The sequence below is a fragment of the Carcharodon carcharias genome, chromosome 5 (genome assembly GCF_017639515.1).
Source record: "Carcharodon carcharias isolate sCarCar2 chromosome 5, sCarCar2.pri, whole genome shotgun sequence".
In the NCBI taxonomy this organism is placed as follows: domain Eukaryota; kingdom Metazoa; phylum Chordata; class Chondrichthyes; order Lamniformes; family Lamnidae; genus Carcharodon; species Carcharodon carcharias.
The window spans coordinates 127,345,658-127,364,681 of record NC_054471.1 but is presented as its reverse complement, the minus strand read 5'-3'; the positions used below and the strand labels follow the sequence as shown (position 1 = coordinate 127,364,681).

Here is a 19,024-nt window from a genome sequence, read left to right as displayed (position 1 = left end):
CCTGCAGGAGGAATACATTAGGAGCATGGAGCTTGGTGACCTAGCTCTATGCCTCATGGCGTACAGAGAGTGAAGACAATGAAGAAGAAAGCGATGGAGGCACCTGACTACGCAGAGGGAGGAACAGCACCATCAGGAAGAAGGGGTAGTTGGGGTTCCTGCACACGCCATTGAAGAGCCATGGTGAGCCATCGCTCGTTAGCTAGACCCAGGATCTATAGACGCCACCTTTCATTCCTACAGATGACTGAGAACCAGTCTTGCTGAAGACAGTGCATGTCTAGGGAACTGGTCAGTCACACCTGCCAGCTACTGCAATATTTTGCCCTCAAGAAGGCACCCACTGCCAGTGGTTCTGAAAGTGACCACATCGCTCAATTGTTATGCCAGTGGCTCCTTTCAAGGCTCTACAGGTGACCTCTGTGCGATATCACAAGTCTCTACCCACAAATGCATCCACGAGGTCAGGGATGCCTTCTCCACGAGGGCACACAATTTTGTGCATTTTGCCTGAACCAGCAGAGCCAGAATGAAAGAGCGATTGGATTCACCCAGATCTCGAGATTCCCAAAGGTGCAGGGTGCCATCAACTGCACTCATGTGGTGCTCAGACCTCTATCACAACAAATAGTCCACAACCGCAAGGGCTTCCATTCACTGAATGTGCAGCTGGTGTGCAACACCGCAAATGCATCCTGCAGATCTGCACAGAATTTCCATGAAGTGTCCATGACTCCTACATTCTCAGTCGGTCACAAATCCCTGAAGTCTTCCAGGGTCCACAGAAGCTGCAAGGATGGCTTCTCAGGTACAATTGCTACCTGCAGAGGATGTGGCTGATGACACCTGTGCAGCAGCCTCAGACTGCAGCAGAGCGAAGGTATAATGAGGCTCATGCTGCAGCTCACAACCTAGTTGAGAAAACCATCAGGATGCTGGAAATGAGGTTCTGGTGCCTGGACTGGTCTGGCAGAGCCCTGCAATACAGTCCACAGAGCGTGTCTTGCATCATCATCACCTGCTGTGCCCTTTATAACCTGGCACTGCAATGGAGAGAGGAGCTGGCTGAGGAGGAGATACAGGAGCTGGAGGTCTCCTCCGATGAGGAGGACGTCGACTTGAATGAAGGTGAAAAGATCCTCAAAGATGATGATGATGGCAATAAGGTTCTCCCACTGGCCAGATGAGGCAGGCATGCTCAAGAGGCCCTCATAGCTGCTAGATTTGTTGAGAATGATGATGACATGCAGTGAAGAGAACCCATAGATTCTGACATTGCATCTGTGAACGACTGACTCCTTTATAGCTTCTGGCAGTGCGAATACACTCTGCGATCATGCTCCTGTCATGTAGATACATTGGAGGCCCTAATAGTCGCTTGATTGCAGGAGGATGATGACAACATACAGTGAGGACACTCCACAGATCTTCACACAGCCTCTGAGAATATTTGACACCTGTCTGGTTGAGGGTAGCTCACTTGCGCTCTGTGATCAGGGTCATATCATGAAGACACAGCCGTGAAACTTTAAAAGCACCTGATCCTTTGTCCGTCTTCAGCACCTGAGCCCTTCAGGAGCACAGCGTCACTGGTCACTGCTGAAAATATGGAGGCTGGCCCCACCTTAAAGTTGCTGAGAGCACACAGAGAGAACAACAGAATTCGGTGACGCCTGCCCACAACATTCTGTCAGTAATGAGAAGCACGGTCGAGGTGCAGGCTTCAATAATGTGCCCAGACAGTGTGAGGTCAGACCATCACTTTGGTCTGAAGGCTGCAAAGAACACAGGGGAAGGGCCATGGACTGAGACACCTGCCTTTATCTTGTGCAGAAAGGTTTCACATCTGAGTGATACGATCACTGCTCATCAGAACAAAGAGCCATAGGCAGGGAGACATTGTTGAGAGTTTATTGAAAATAGTGAACATTATGTACAAGTGGTTACTACCTGTGCCAAGGCTGTGCATCAACATCTTCTTAATATTCCTAACCCTGCTCCCCGGACATCTACAGCAGAGATGGAGGCAGCCTGCTGACTGCTATGTCCTGTCCATGATGATCTTGATGAGCATCCAGGGGATTGTTGAGACCCGGGGTGTGCACCTGCTAATCCTCCTCCCTATGGATGTCCAATGGGCCCCTGGCTGACTCCTTGAGGAGAAGGAGAAACTGGAGTGAGATCCAGCTGCCCCGCACACCTCTTGCGTACACAACGATGGAGTTCATTCTGTGAAGCAGTGCAGGAACAATGTCCTGGACCAAATTCTCCATGGCAGACAGCATCCTACCAGTATTGACCCTGGTGCGTTGGCATGCTGGCACTATCACCTCAGCCTGAAGGCGGATGGACTCCTCCATCGTGCTTTGCAATCTGAAGATTGCAGCGGACATTCCTTCTGATATTCCCAAGCTTGTCATTGCAGCTCCAGTAACTGAGACATGATCCAGTCTAGAGGCTCGTCATCTGGTCATCTGACTCAGACTCTAAATTTCTGGCCTCCAGCAGTCCTCTGAGTGCCAGACACCTGGGAAGTCCCTGCCGCAACCTACTGTGGATCATAAAATGCAGTGTGCTCACCAAATTGTGATCCTGAGGCTACTGTAAAGCTAGGTTCCACCGAGGTGTGCGTCTCTTTGCTGATGGAAGGTATGGGTGAATTATTGATGAGATTTCAAGGAGGGTGCGTTCGGATTACTCTTCAGAGGTTCTCCGGGGCTTGATTGAATGCCCTGGGTCATGGACTCTGTTGGCTATTTGGAAGATATACCTGCGAAAGCAAGGGGAGATAATTAGTGCATAGCAATGGCCTGTGAAACAGGATACATCACTCACAGCATGATTGTCTGATAGATGTTGCATTGCTGGATCCTCACTTTGTAGAGCACCTCCGACCTCACCGTCAGCACAAGGATGGTCCAGATCCTCGCCGGCCAGCTGGATGGCTCTATTTTCAAAGTCTATGAGGACCTTTGGTTCAGGCATTCCTCCACCAGCCTGCGACCACTCCTGGTTGTTGTGTGCCAGCTTGTCCTGCATGAATAGAGATGGAGAAAGTGTAAGTAGGATGCCAGCCAGGCCAGATGATAAGTATGCCTGTCATGAATGGGATGAGGACAACGAAGATGTGTGTGAGAGAGTGACTGGTGATGTCCCTTGAACTGGCAGTGAGTAAGGACCCTATGGATGTGTGATGGGTTTGTGAGTGTGTGAGTTGAAAGTGATGAGAAGAGTGACTTAACCTGGCAGAACGAAGGAGATCACTCATCCTCTTGCGGCATTGGGTGGCTGTAGTCTTTTGCAAGGTGTTGGCACTGACCATCACTGCCACCGCCTCCCAAGCCAGATTACTGAGGTTGCTGACCATCCTGCAGCCAGAGCGAAGGTAGAAGACCTCCTGGCGGGCCTCCACCACATCCAAAAGGCGCTCGAGGGATGTGCCATTGAACATGGGGGCTGCAGTTTTTATGCCTTTCGGGACTATGTCTTCCATGCAGCAGTCCTGGGCTGGAAGCACTGAGAGGTGCACACGTGGCTGCACTTTAAATATGGTGCCCAGAGTGATGAAGTGGCAAGATGATGGTGTGGCGGGCAAATGAGAGTCCACCCGCCATCGAAACGGCGTGTTCCCGGGATTGCATAATTAATTTGGCAGGTTTGGGCCAATACGGCATGAGAGGCTGCCATTGCAGCCAATGGGCACAACGTCATTTTTCCCACCCGCTACCCCAATTAGTGCAAATCTGGGACAATTCCACCCACTGTTTCGTTTGCATATCCATCTTCATTCTAAGCTGGTTGAAGCTTACCTTTGGGATTTTAGTGGCATGATGTGTACTATGGTTTATCATTTGCAAGTGCCACCAAACAATACCAATAACAAAAAGGGCACCTCTGACCACTTATTTTTATTCCACACCATCTACCTGTTACTACCATCTTTCAACCCCAATTTTGCATTCATCCCACTTACTTGAAAGTACGCAGTACGCAATTGGCTTAGCTATCCTTTGTTAGATCTGGTTCAATCATTTCAAGTTTTACCAGACTTCATCTCCTTTGCCAAAACTGCCCATCATTCTATACCACCCCCAGAGGGCAAGGGTGACTCAAGGCTCCTTTTCTTTTCTGCCAATTGCATCTTTAAACCCTTCTCCATTCCCCACTTCCCCTTCATCTTTAGCAGATATTCACTGGAATATAGAAGGTTAGAATTTAGCATGATACAGCAAAAATAAGTTATTTAGCTCCTCAAGCACGTGCAGACTCTTTAGTACAGCCATTCAAGTAATTCCACTTTTCTGCTCTTTCTCGATGGCCACCACTGAGGATTTAGAAACAACACAATCTAGCTGGTTTCAGGGAGAAAACAAATCAAAGGAATAAAGCAAGTATATGGAATTTTTTTGAGTAAAACAGCACTTACACTGTTTAAAGTTGCAAAGCTTGGTCCTGAATTTTCACTCAGATGGAGAAGATCCAAAATAGCACTAGAGACCCAAAGCTGGATGTAACAACCCTAAATCCGGCCCCTACTCTTTTGCTGGTGGGAATGGGGCGTGTTTCACTTTGCACATGCATGGTTCTCAGAGGTAGCTGCATGTATTAAAGTGAAGCTGACTTCACTCAGGTCCAATTTTTGCTACTAGAATGTCCAAAAGACAATTTGTGCACTTTAGACTTATCAGGAGAAGATCTAAAGTTAGCGGAATTCTTTGGAGACTAGGTACCCTTTTGGAGAGGATAGGTCATGGCATATCTTTGGGAGAGATGAGATGCCCTTCAGGAGAGGTAAAGTGTCCTTTGGGAGAGGTTAAGACCCCATTGAGATTGTTAAAATTAGACATGAATGTGTGGAAAAAAAACTCACTGGAACTGTCAAGGGGGCTGTCAGGGGAGCTTTCAGTGGAATTGTCAAGGGAGTTGTCAAAGGAGCCATCAAGGGGGATGTCAAGGGAGCTGGCAAGGAAACTGTAGGAAACTGTAGGAAGCTGTCAAGGGGGCTGTCAAGCTGTCAAGGCACTTAAATCTCCTTCCATTTAAATATTTGAAAAATTGTCAGAAGCGTTTAAAAAAAATCAATGCTTGCCATATCATTCTGTCTGTTGATATAAGCCTCAGGGCTTTCAATGTAGGATTAGTGCTGCATGACTGATTTCATAACATATCATTATCATAGTATCACAGTTTGACTGACAGCTCCAAGTGCTCCCAAGGTCTTTGAAATGGGACTATAAATACAAGTGCTTGTTGTTATTATGTGGAAGGAGGTTTTTAAAAATAGCGAATGGGTTTGTATCAATAAGAGTGTTTTTTTAATTAATTGTGTATTTATCAGTGCACATTTCAAACTTTATTTACACTCAGCATGGGCCCTGAGGTCTGCCAATGGTTGATACTGGGTGAGTTACCATGGCGGGTAAAAGGGCAAAGGATTGTGGAATGGGGGGCATGGGTTGGCATGCATTGGCACTAAGTTGGCATACAGGGCTATAAAGAGTCATGGGTGTGGGTAGAGTCCCATAAGTTGACATGGAGGGTATGAGGTGCCATGGACGGCGGGTTTGGGGGATTAGGTTTGCATGGAGTGTATGAAAGGCCATGGGGACAAGTGGATGGAGTTACGGGTTGGCATAGGTTGACATTAATGAGCCATAGGAGTGTGTGGGGGGTGGGTGATGAGAGCTGGAGGGATTTTTTTTTTAATTATTTGAACACAGTGCCTTTCAGCCAGCCTGCCTTCGCACTCAGCAGCATCCGCACATGTTCTGCGGTCGCTGCCCTGATTCCTATTACATCCCATACCCGCCCCGCCACCCCACCCGGCCACCCGAAAGTCTGAGCTGTGAGTGACCATTTTTAAAGGTTGAGTTTGCCGAGCTGGAAAATCTCCCAACTCTGCACACCTGACCTGGGGACGAAAATCTCTGTTTCTCTCTCCACATCTGCTCACATCCTTAGCTGTTCATATTCTAGTAATTCATAGCATAACAGGAGACAACCAATGGTAAAGGTATATTAATTTTCCTATAAAAATAAAATGGATGACTTAGTTATTTTTGACAACATAAATCATTTTAGCACATCTCACCAATTAGGGTTTGGTATCTCAGTCCTCGCTAGGCATTTTTGGTGATTGAAGAGGTGCCTTGAATGTGTGCACTCAACTGTGGGATAATTTCAGCTTTTCATGGCCCCTCGATGTGCTCTAAATTGATTTATGAAAACATTAGATGGCACTGGGAAACACTTATTGAAGTTGATAGTGCCCTTGCTTTATTCTGGTACATGATTCTAACACATCCCATTTTTCAACCATGCGCATGAATTTTATAAGGTCCCCATTAGCCACACAAATGTAAGTGTTTCCAAGTTAAATCATGAAATTATATCATTGTGTCTCATTAACACTGAACTTAAATTATCGGTCTCAGATTTTTCATTTTCTTTATTATCATTCCATGGGGTAGAAATTCACCTCAGATGGAGGCACAAAACGGGCAGTATCAAATGGGTTGTCAGTTATGCAGCTGCACAATATTCGGCTACATTGAAGATGCAACGTTCCAGCATTGCTGATGAGTGCTACATTGTCAGACGTGCTATTCTTTAGGTGGCGCCAAACCAAGGCGCCATCTGCACTATCAGGTAGTACAACAGATTCTGTGACGCTTTTTTTAAGAACAGAGAGTTCTCAGGGCATTGTGGCCAATATTTTTCCCTCAACCAACATCAGTAAGGATAGGTTAACATTCAATTCATTACTGTTAGCAGGATCATGTTGTTCACAAATTGGCTTGCCATACTTGCCTACATAAGGACAGTGTCTCGATTCTTTGTGAAGCACTTTGAGATGTTTCTCAGAAATGTGATGAGGTGCTGGACAACTATAAGCCTTTCTTCACAGCCAATAATGCTCAACTAGCAGGAACAACAGCTGGAACTTTTGTGGACAACATGAAATGGGTTTTATTAAACTACATAGACAAACAGAATGAAGCCAAGTGTGTCCCAATGGTTAAAAGTGGAACATGTAACCAAATAAAGCCATTACGGTTGAGGAGGAATGTTTTGAGGCAAATTTTATTGAAGCAGATGGCATCCTACATACTTAAGATACCCAAAAATGTCAGTTTTTAAGTTAACCCCCTATTTTGGAGGGAATGTTTGAGGCTCCTATGGTCGACCAACTTACTTACCAAGTATAAAATGAAGCCAGCATGAGTGTGAATGGTTGCCATTCTGAAATGTCATCTGCTCCAATGCAAAGAGTGGGTATGTCTTAAATATCTGCACACCTTCGCAATAGTGCCTGTATCGCCTGCTTGATCTCTTACACCCAGTTGTAGGGTACTGGTAAGCAAGACATGCATGTGTGGGGAAAAAAAATGAGACTGACTACTAATATGAGTATAGTATTTCATAGCTGAAAAGGGGGGTCAATTTATAAGCCAAATGCATATGCAAAAACATGATTTTTGGGGATGGTAAAATGGGATCATCTTATACTCCAGGTCGACTTATATGCCAGGATTTACTGCATTTAATTCACAAGAGAGGAGAGAAGAGTATTGCATGAAATTGAGGGAAACGGCCATAACGGTAGCTGAAAGTTCTCTGGTAAAGAAGATGGTATGTAATTGTGGTGGTAATAACAAAACCTTTTCCAGCTATGTCAGAAGTCAAAATTGGGGAAGAGAATGTGCTAGTAGAAATTCACAACATAACTCCTGCAAAAATAGGCTGTGCCTAACAAATTTGATGGAGTTTTTTGAGGGCAGTGGATGAAGGGTATTAATAGACATTGGTGGAATCAACTGTGTCCCCTGGCATCACATGTGCTCAGCGGTGTGGGCAAACAATATGGCAAGAAGGCCAAAAATCAGTTTCTTGAAGTTGTGAAACCAGTTCGAGATCGTCTCCTCAGGCCATTGAGAGCTGGCCGTGTTCCCTGCTTTCGGACATCGGCAACCTCATTGTAATACATCTGCATACCATTATAAGGCCAGCCCACCAGACTCATCCGCCCAGGCTGGATCATTCACCCACGTTGGCATGATTGCATGCCGACGTGTTTCACAACTGCACATAAGTAATGTGCACCTGGTGAGCTGCACTTCACTCAGGTCTTCGAGGTTTGTTTGCCTATCTTGCTTTGGGCAGCACTCACAGTCATCAATGCCAGACTTTGCAGACAGCACCGCATCACTTTTTAAGGGGACTCACAGGCAGGTGTCTACCTACCAGTCCAACTATAAGGTGCGGGTAGCTTTGAATGACTGCAGGACCAGGGCTTGCTTGGGAAAGGGGGAGAAGTGGCCTCAGGGAAGGAAAGAGGCTGCAGGGTGAGGGCTGAGGAAGCAGTCTCCAGAGCAGATGAGGTCAGGTGGAGATGTGAGGGTGTGAAAGAGTGAGTGGTGATGTCCCTTGAGCTGATAGTGAATGGATGCTAGTGAATGTGTGATGAGCTTGAGTGTGTGAGTTTAGAGTGATGAGATGGTTGCCTTACCCTGGCGGCATGAGACTGTTCATCCTCTATCTGCATTGGATGGCCTATTTCTTCTGTGCAGCATTGGCACTGATCACCACTGCCATCACCTACCAAGCTGGAGTGGTAATGTTGCTGCCCCTCCTCTGGCCAGAGTGAGGACAGAGAATATCACAGCGGACCCCCACAGCATCCAAAAGGTGCTCATGGGAAGCATCATTGAGCATGGGGCTGCAGTCTTTTTGCCCTTTGGGGCCATGTCTTCTGCGCAGCAGTCCTGGGCTGGAAGCGCTGAGAAGTCTGTGCATGAATGCACTTTAAATATGGTGCCTGGCATGATGAAGTGGCGAGGTGATGGCATAGCAGGCAAATAGGTGTTTCCCAGGGATGCATAATTAATGTGGTGGGTTTGGGACAATACAGCGTGAGAAGCCACCATTGCAGCCGATGGGTAAAATGTTGTTTTACCCATCCACTACCGCACTTTATACAAATCTGGGACAATTCAGCCCATTATCTACCTGGACTTTCAGAAGGCCCTTTCTATGGTATTTCATACTAGGTTACTTTACAAAAATACAATCTTGTGGCATCAATAGAATTTGAAGTGCTGGGTTATGCCACTGCCTTTGGTTCTCACCACAGATTACATTCCTTAGCCAACAGCTCCATCTCTCTTCCTGGCAACTGTCTGAGGTTGAAGAAGATCCTTTGCAAACTTGGCGTCAGATTTGACAATAAGATAAGCTTCCAACTATATATCTGTTCCATTACCAAGACGTCATACATCTATCCCTATAACTGCTCCCTGTCTCAGATTATCTCCTGTTGAGACCTTCACTCATGCTTTTGTTATGTTTAGACTTCATTATTTCAATGCTCTCCAGGCTGGTCTGCCATATTTCACACTAAATAAACAAGAGTTCATCCAAAGCACTGCTACCCATATCTCAATTAGTACAAACTCCTATTCACTGATCACCCCTATGTTCACTGAACTACACTGGGTCCAGGTTAAGCAATGCCTCGATTTAAAAAATTCTCATCCTTGTTTTCAAAACCCTCCATGGCCCTTCTCCTTCCTATCTCCTTAGCTCTCTGTAGCTTCCTCCACTTCTTGCACTCTTGAGTTTAATCACTCCACAATCGGCAACCGTACTTTCAGTTGCCAAAGCTTTCAAGTTCCCTATCTAAACATTTCTGTGTCTTTACTTCTCGGTCCTCCTTCAAGCCTACCTTTTTGTGCAAGCTCTTAGTAATCTGTCACATTTCCTTATTTGACTCAATGTCAAATTTTGTTTGATAATGTTCTGATTTGGGGCATTCTACTACATTAAAGGAGCTATAATGAATGCAAGTTGTTGTTGTTTCTGTGGTTGGAATAGGAATTGGTTCCAATCTTGTAGCCAAAATCCTGTAGCTAACTGGCGTGAGTCAGCTGAAATTATGATACTGGCGATGTCTCCCAGGGATTGATCCTTTGCCAGCTACTCTTCATTGTCTTTTTTAGTGACCTGGAAAGTGATGTTTGGAGCTGGAATAGTAAATTTGCAGATGACACTAAAATCAGCACAAAGGTTAAAATATTAGAGTGGAATTGGCTCCAAAAATGTTTAGATATGCCAGGGGAGTGGGCCAGGTATTTAATTTGTCATGCATTTTGATAGGGTCAATACAGTATACTCTTGCCACTTGCAGAGAAAAATACTGAAAGAGAAAAAGACCTAGATGTTGTTATGCACAGTTCACTGACAGATCACGACCAATATAGAGAAATTATAATTAAAGTTATCAGGATATTGGGTGTATGAATGGAATGATTCAGCATTAGTTAAAGGGTACCATTTTGACAATATATAGCTCACTGAGCAAGCATAATATAGAGTACTATTCCCAGTTTTGGGTCCCACCTCCATGCCCACTCCCACCCCCTGGTGAGTGATATAGTGGCCTTGGAAAAGATCCAGAGAAAAGCTACAAGAATGATTAGTAGCTTAATAAACCTCAGAAACTCAGATAGACTCAAGGCCATTGGTCTATTTACTTAGAGTTGCATAGAATTAGAAATAATCTGATTCAAATTGATAAAATAATTAAAGGGCTGCATAGCATCCCTGTTGAAAGATTATTCCAGTTTAACACACTAAGGAGGATCAGCTGATACAAGCTTTTACAATGTAGCAGTAGGAATAAACTGAATTTGAGGTGGTTATTCTTTTTCTAATGAGACGAGAACCTTTGAAAGACATCACCAGCTGGTGTGATGGGAGAGAAGTGTTTCATCAAGGTGCTGCAGCCACTAGGTGTAGGGCAGACTTGATGAGCCAGTTGATCTTTATTGGCTTGGCAAGCTTGTATGTTTGAAGTTTAGAAATACAACTCCACAGCTATAATATACACTCTATTACCTTTCCCCCTTGTCTTGATTGGAGGCTCTCGCTGCTTTTCTTTTTTAGTCTCTACAAATAAAATATATTTTATAGTTATTCAAATTATCCATTAATGTATATAATAAATATTCATGTTAATAACCATTATGAATAACCATTTTTCTTTGACACCAATTACTTTTATAGGGTGCTTAAGTCTGAGGAAACTTTAAGTGTTTTTAAGAAAAGAAATGTAATGGCTCATTTGTGCAATAATAATCTAGAGAAACACATCCCTCACACTAAGTTACCACTAAAGGCTTTAGGCCATGTCTTACAATTTATATATAAAAAGCACTAAAGTAGCAAAACATTTCAAGAAGTATTATCAGGCAAAATTTGACACTGAGGCATATAAAGAGATATCAGGACAGAAAACCAAAAGCTTGATCAAAAAGGTAAGTTTTAAGAAGCATCTTATCGGAGAGAAAGATCAAGAGGAGTGCTTTGGGAGGGAAATCCAGAGTTTAATGCATGAATGCTTATTCTAGTAGGGGGTGACAGATCAATAGCTAGTATATACTTTCAGTACTAATAGTAAAATTAAAAACAAAGTGTTGGAAAATCTTATGGATAACTGGTCACATCAGCTTTCCTTTGTTACATTGCAAATCTGGAGACATTGACTCTGTGTTTTGGAGTGAGCTTCGAACAATAGCAAGTGCTGTCCAGGCACATCCGTTTAAGGGGGAGACTCCCAGCTAATTCAATCCAGAACTTTCTGGAAACTTTGTAGTCTGTATTGAAGTTGCATAGATCACCTGAAACCCCTGGTCCCTTGGCAGCCATCTTAATTGTTCATTAGTGTCCATTTTCAGTTAAATGAAGGCAGTTCCAGAGGCTTCCATACAAGCACGTTCCATGTTTAAACTTATGAATATGACATGCCTTTGACTGGACATGACAGTCATGTATGCCAAATTAATTTCCAGTGTCCACTAGCCATCTAGGTGCTAAGCTCCTGAATTCATTTCCCAAACTTCTTTGCCTCTTTACGTCTTCCTCCTTCATAAAGGCACTGCTTTAAAGCTATATCTTTCATCGTGCATTTGGTCACCTGTCCGAATGATTCATTCTTGGCTCAGTGTCAAATTTTATTTGATAATATGTCAGGGGCAGAATCTTTGGCTCGTGGGTGCGTCCCGATTCAGATTTTCAGTGTGGCGGGCACGCACCCAAGTTGGCTGCGCACCCACCGAACTCTCAAAGGCCTATTAAGGCCAGTTAACTATCAATTAAATCAATAAACTGAGCTGCCTGTTCAACCTTAGGGTTGGCGGGCAGGCAAAGAGCCCAGGCAGCCATCGGATTTTGCATGGAACTCATCCACGGGCAGGATGAGGTTTCATGAAGGTTTTTAAAGTCTTGTAAAAAGTTTTAATAAAATCAATAGACATGTCCCAGCTCATGTGACAGTTTCACATGAGGGGACATGTCTTAATTTTTTGTTTCCTTCATTAAATTTTTTTGCACTTAAACTAATCTTCTTGAAGCAGCTCTGTGCCTCAGGGAAATTTATGTGCTCTTTCATGCGCATGCGCAAAAGTGTGCAGGCCCCGACTCAGGCAACCCCCCTGCCTGCACAGGGAGCACTCAGTGCTAGGTGGACCTTAATTGGGCTTCCGCCCAATGCTCCACCCCCCCCCCCCCCCCCCCCCCCCCCCCCCCCCACCCCGATGGAGAGAAAATTCTTCCCCAGAGAAGCATCTTGGGATGTTTTACCATGTTCAAATTGCTATACAAATGCAATTTATTGCCATGTTGTGCATCTTGCTGGATGATAGGGGGGCCAGGATTGAGCAAAATTCCATTATGGGAATTCTCTCCTTTTCACCCACCCTATCTAACATCAGGGACATATTGGTTGGCAGCAGAAGTTCAACCCATTCCAGCTCACTGCATGATCTGCTTGAAAAGGGATATGGGCTTTGAACTGATGCCCTTGCATATTCTCAGAAATCTTTCCTTTGGAGGCCTTCTTTGTACAACATATGCTGCAAGACACTGTTGGCCCCATCCATAAATCAGCTAACTGTAGCTGAATCAGGTGGACCTGAAACTGGATGAAGCATCTTTGTTTATTTATAATTTCTTGATCATTGTGATAGTCAGCAACAAAACACTTACTTCTTTCTTTGTCTTTGGATGGCTCAACTGAAAAGATTAAAAATCTGCATTAGGAAATTATACAGTGAAATCTTTGCTTTCCCTCTTTTATTCTCCACAAATATTTCAATAAGTTGAGATTCTTCTTATTTACAATTTGCAAACTCAATGAGTATTATTTTGTCTTTAGTTTAACAGCAGCACTAAAAGAAAGAACTTTGCCGCAATGCCTTATAAAGCCTTATTATGTTCTCAGGTGATCTCAAAGGTCTCTACATTCAACAGATTACTTTGAATGTTCAGTCACTTACCCCCTTGTTTTTGAAGCAGAGGGTTGCGGGTGGGACCGGCCGCAGGTGAGGTGGCGCCCCACCCAGAAGCCGATTGACTTGTGGCGGGACCAGAAGATCCCGGCTGCGGGCGGGTGCCCTAGGACTTGGGCACAAAATCAAGGCTCACACTCCAGTACAGCACCAAGGGAGTATTGCACGGTTGGAAGTGTTGTCCTTTGGTTCTGATATTAAACAGAGGCCCCATCTGCCTGCTTGGATGGGTATAAAAAATTCCATGGCACTATTTTGAAGCAGAGCAGGGGAGTTATCCCAGTGTCCTGCCTAATATTCATCCCTCAAGCAACATGATAAAAAACATATTCTTATTATTATCTCATTGGTTTTTGTGGGATTTTGCTGAATGCAAATTACCTGCTATGTTTCCTACATGACAACAGTGACTACACTTCAAATTGTTGTAAAGTAATTTGAGACCTACAGTGGTCATGAAAAACACTAAATAAATACAAGTCTTTCTTTTCTTTCTTGAGGATGTGAGAGACACTGTAGAAATACCTTCCTTTCTGTAATGGGGAAACAAATACAAGCCCTGAAATTACAAGGAATGCATTGATTTTTTTCATCTAAAAAGGGAGTCCATGTGCTTTGTTTTGTTATTACATTTGAATTATGTTCCTTACAATTCTAATATTACATTGTGTGTGGCCCGTGTGTATGAGCTAAACTTGCCTTCACATATGTTTAAGGACAGCTTCAAATGAAGCTTTACCTACCTTTCTCTTTGGTAGGCTTTGGCTTTTCTTTCTTTGATTCTATAAACAACAAGAAAAGTTTAGTTTTATTCATATATGATATTTTCGTCCCAATGTATTACGCACTATATACACCAAGACTGAAAGCACACAAAGAGCATTGTTTTGCCTACATGAGCCCCATATTTTTGGGTGCAGAGGTTTAAAGCCTCTCTTTTCCCCATCTGAAGGGTGCATGACAATTTGTGTGATCAGAACCTGTGCATACAGCATCTGCTAAGCACACAATTTTTAATAAATAAAACAGAAGGCCCATAGCAGGAGTACTAGGATGTTGCATCATGTCTAAATGATATTTAAATATTTAAATGAGCTGACCTCACATTATGTTATATGGTCAGGCACTTGTCCACGTTTTACATGCAGTACCCAACGTGCACCAGACTGGCACTGCTGCGCCAGGGATGGATTAACTTTTCCATAATAGCTCACATTGTTTAACCTCTGGGCCTATATATATCTATTTAAGTTTACCATTGCCTGTGCTTGCAAAGCTCGCTCTTCAGATTCAGAATAATCACCGGAGAATTATAGGAAGCATTGATTTTGCATAGAAATATGTGTTTCACAATTTTACGCTGCGAGTTTCTGATCTCAGCTAAGTTGTTAATGCGGCAGTTACTGGTAAGAATGAAAAATTGCACAAATAGGTGGCAGTAAATTTGGTGTAATGGCCAACATGTTGATCCCTGTGCAAAGAAAACCTCAGGTCCTGGTTTGGTGTCCAGAATTTTAGTATTGCAGTGTCATTTTTCTCATCTGTTCTGCCTACAAAACCTCTTCAATGCCAACCTACTATTCTACCCATGTTGAATGACATCCATTTGACCATATGATAGAGCTTCCCATTAGAAAAATGTTTATGTGCATACAGAGCACATATAGTTTGCACACACAAAAAACATTTTTGACTTGGAACTGTCCAGCTGAGAGGTAAGCGTATTAATAAAATGAAATAATAGGGAAATGCAGTAGATCCTGCAGCCCCTTTGACCTCATGCAGGGAGTTAATTCTAATCAATCTACATTTATAAATGCACTCACGGAACTCACATTGTTACACCAAAATCCAATGCTCAATTAATTTATAGGTCTGCTTTAATAACAGGAGTGTTGTCCAAGGCCACTAAGAAAGCTATGCTCTATGAAGGCACAGCACTTTGTGAGAGGATTTTGCTGACCTCCCTGAGGATCAGCATCTGCAACTATAAACAAGTGCTTCCATCAGCATTTGAGTTTGGATTTGGTTGGGTTGAATTCTCAGATTGCTGACATGTGTCATTGATACCCTTTTCCTACTGCCTATCTGTACAGACTATAAAGAAGTAGCTAATTCATAACTTTTACCTTTTACCTCCTAAGTGTGTTTCTGTTAGAATGCTAGAAAGTCGGTTTTATTTACCAGACAATAACTAACTGATAAGCAAAAACAGAATTACCTGGAAAAACTCAGCAGCTCTGGCAGTATCGGCGGAGAAGAAAAGAGTTGACGTTTCGAGTCCTCATGACCCTTCAACAGAACTGATTTCGAAGGGTCACGAGGACTCGAAACGTCAACTCTTTTCTTCTCCGCCGATGCTGCCAGACCTGCTGAGTTTTTCCAGGTAATTCTGTTTTTGTTTTGGATTTCCAGCATCCGCAGTTTTTTGTTTATTTTTACTAACTGATAAGCATTCAGCTACCAGCTTTCTTTGCCTTAGCAGCAAAATTAACACCTCTAAGGACACACCTGCAATAGGCAAGTGATTGCTCACCTACATTAGCGATTTGATTGCCAACTCAGTCAAGATAAAGCCTTGAGAAGGTGTAGGTGAAGCCTTCTTGTTAAAACTGTAATTCATTAAGTGAATAATAGGATGAGATTATACATTGAATTATGTAAATATCTCAGTTGGTGATAGTGAAAGGTGTAAGAAGAGGGCTTTTAGGATAGAGAATTCAACAAGCCCTGGCCAACTGATCCCCACAAGCTCGAAACCTGTGATGCAGTGAATTCTCTATAATTGTTTGACCTTAAGACAGTCAAGTACTATAATTAGTAATGGTTAACATTGTATGTACACAATTGTTGGTATAATGTTTACCACTGTGTGCTCAACTTCTATGTAAAAAAAATAATTCCTTTGAACCCTATTATCTTGTGGAAATAACTTGTAAATTTAGAAGTAGGAACATCCATTCCCGAACAAAAATCTCTTGACATCAAAAAAGATCTCAGGCAAGCTGGTAAAGTCACAAATGTGAGAGATTTGTCATTATGCAGATTTTAAAGTTGTATTTGTAGTATTCAGTAGCAAGGAAAACAATTTGTATTACAGAAATGCTTCCAGTGGAAATAGTTCTGTAGTGCAAATAGATTGTCAGTATGCGCACACCATCAACTACATGAATATTCACACAGTAGGTAAACTATATGAATATTCATACAGTAGATTATTATGTACTTGATCTCATGCAGGAGTAGGCTTCCTGTAGTAACCTGAGTTTTAATATACCTTTAAAACAAGCATTGTAATGTAAGGTCACATGATCGCATGGTAGTTGTAAGTAAGAGAAAGTTTCCTTCTGAACATCGAAGTGATCCACACAGATCATGCCGCAATTTGGAAGTGCAGAGCCTTTCGATCCAACCTCGGACGACTGGTCTCACTACATTGAACATTTCTCTTCCAGGTGACGAACATTAAAGGGGAGGAAAAGAGGCACACCATCCTTCTGTCCACATGTGGGAGTAAAACATACAGACTAATTCAGAATCTGCTAGCGCCTAGTGACAAGATTTGAAAAGTTTTGATGATTTAGTGAACCTTGTAAAAAAATCATTACCAGTCCAAGCCATCGGTGATGATGCAGTCGTTTAAATTTAACTCAAGGAATAGAGTTGCAGGGGAGACAGTTGCTTCTTATGTGGCAAGTCTAAAGCAATTAACTGAGTATTGCGAGTTTGGTACTTCTATTAATGATATGCTTAGAGATCGTTTGGTGTGCGGAATAAATGAAAACGCGATTTGGAAGAGATTCTTCGCTGAATCAAATTTAGAATTTCAGAAGGCATTAGAAATCACTCTTGCAATGGAAGGTGCAGTGCGAGACTCAGAAGCCATTCGAGGAGGGCAAAATGGTGCCGTCCTCCCTGTTGGGCATGGAGCTTCAAAAAAAAGCGCAAAAGTGGAGAGCCTTGTTCCAAAGTGGAAAGCAGCCACCTCTAGCAGACAAATTAAAAAGGAAAACTTTGCAGCAAAAACATGGCATAATAGTGACAAAAGTGGAAGCAGACAGCCCTGTAATGAAAAATAGCTTTAAAAATTGATTGTTTCTTCCACCATCATAATAGACACCTCATGAGGCACTGTAAAGACAGAATCAGGCAGACTTTCAGACAAAAGCAGAAACTCAATGAGATAAACAGTGTTGAAAAGACTGAAGTAATAGATGTTGATATTTATTTGCTGTATAGTTTAAAGGTAGGCAGAACAGAACCTAACTATTTAACCATGAAAATGAATGAAAGGCTTCTCAGAATGGAAGTGGATACCAGAGCAGCCACTACTGTGATCGGTGAGCATACGTTCAAATACCTGAATCATGGAGAATGTAAGTTGAATTTAGAAGAAACTGGTGAAAAATTAAAAACTTACACAGGAGAAGACATACTAGTCAAGGGTGTATGTAACATCACAATAAACTATGAAGGTCAAACAGTGAGATTACCCTTGATGGTAGTAGCAGGCGAGGGGCCTGGTCTCCTCGGATGAAACTGGCTGAAAGAAATTAAATTGGAATGGACTGAAATCTTTCAGCTGAGAACTAATGGGCTTTCAGAGCTACTACAAAAATATACTTCAGTTTTCAAGGAAGGACATGGAAAAATTGAGGGGCTAAAAGCAAAAATTCATGTAGATCCAGTGGGAACCCCAAGATTCATGAAGGCAAGACACCTTATGCAATGCGGGATAAGGTAGATGCCAAACTGGACAGATTAGAAAAACTGGGAGTTATACAACCAGTACAATTTTCAGAGTGGGTCGCTCCAATTGTACCTGTTCTCAAACCTGACCAAAGTATTAGAATATGTGGGGATTATAAATTAACAGTTAACAAAGTGGCAAAATTGGATAGACACCCCATGCCTAAAATAGAAGATTTATATGCAAAACTGGCAGGTGGAAAGGTCTACACAAAGTTAGATATGAGTCATGCTTACCAGCAATTGGAATTAGAGAAGGCATCCTGGAAGTTTGTCACCATAAATACACATAAGGGATCGTACCAATACACCAGTTTAACTTTGGCGTAACTTCTGCTTGCACCATATTCCAAAGAACCATGGAAAGTTTACTTCAGGGATTGTCCCAAGTTGTAGTTTATTTGGATGATGTTCTCATGATTAGGACTCACTGAAAACGAACATTTGATAAACTTGGAAGAAGTTCTGAAATGTTTTTTGCAGGTTGGAGTGACATTGAAAAAGGAAAATTGCACATTCCAGGCAAAAGAGGTAACTTACCTAGGTCACAAGGTAGATTTACAAGGTCTACGTCCAGCTAAAGAAAAAATGAAAGCTTTTAAAGAAGTCCCAGGACCAAGGAATACATCTGAATTGAAATAATTCTTGGGAATTACGATGGATGTTTCTTGCCTAGTTTGTCGACAGTACTGGCACCACTGTATTACTTACTCAAGAAAAACCAGAGATGGTCATGGCAAACATCACAAGAAGAAACTTTCACAAAAGTGAAAAAGTTGCTACAGTCAGCTACACTGCTAGAACATTTTGACCCAAAGAAGGAGTTGACGCAAATCAAGAGTGCGACACATCACCTTATGGAGTGAGAGCAGTGCTTTCCCATCGATTGGATGAAGGATCAGAATGACCTATAAGATATGTGTCAAGAA

General features: G+C 42.8%; 1 protein-coding gene across 1 annotated transcript in view; it reads right to left on the bottom strand.

The window, feature by feature from the left end:
- The window catches only part of LOC121277758 (histone H1-like), a 145,240-nt gene extending 128,517 nt beyond the window's left edge, over positions 1 to 16,723 (bottom strand). The window contains exons 1-4 of the mRNA XM_041187397.1: positions 16,624 to 16,723; positions 14,090 to 14,128; positions 13,045 to 13,071; positions 10,897 to 10,947 (exon numbers count right to left, since the gene is read on the bottom strand). Coding sequence (XP_041043331.1) covers positions 10,897 to 10,947; positions 13,045 to 13,071; positions 14,090 to 14,128; positions 16,624 to 16,723 — 217 coding nt within the window. The remainder of the gene's footprint in view (positions 1 to 10,896; positions 10,948 to 13,044; positions 13,072 to 14,089; positions 14,129 to 16,623) is intronic.
- Between the last annotated feature and the right edge of the window lie 2,301 nt (positions 16,724 to 19,024).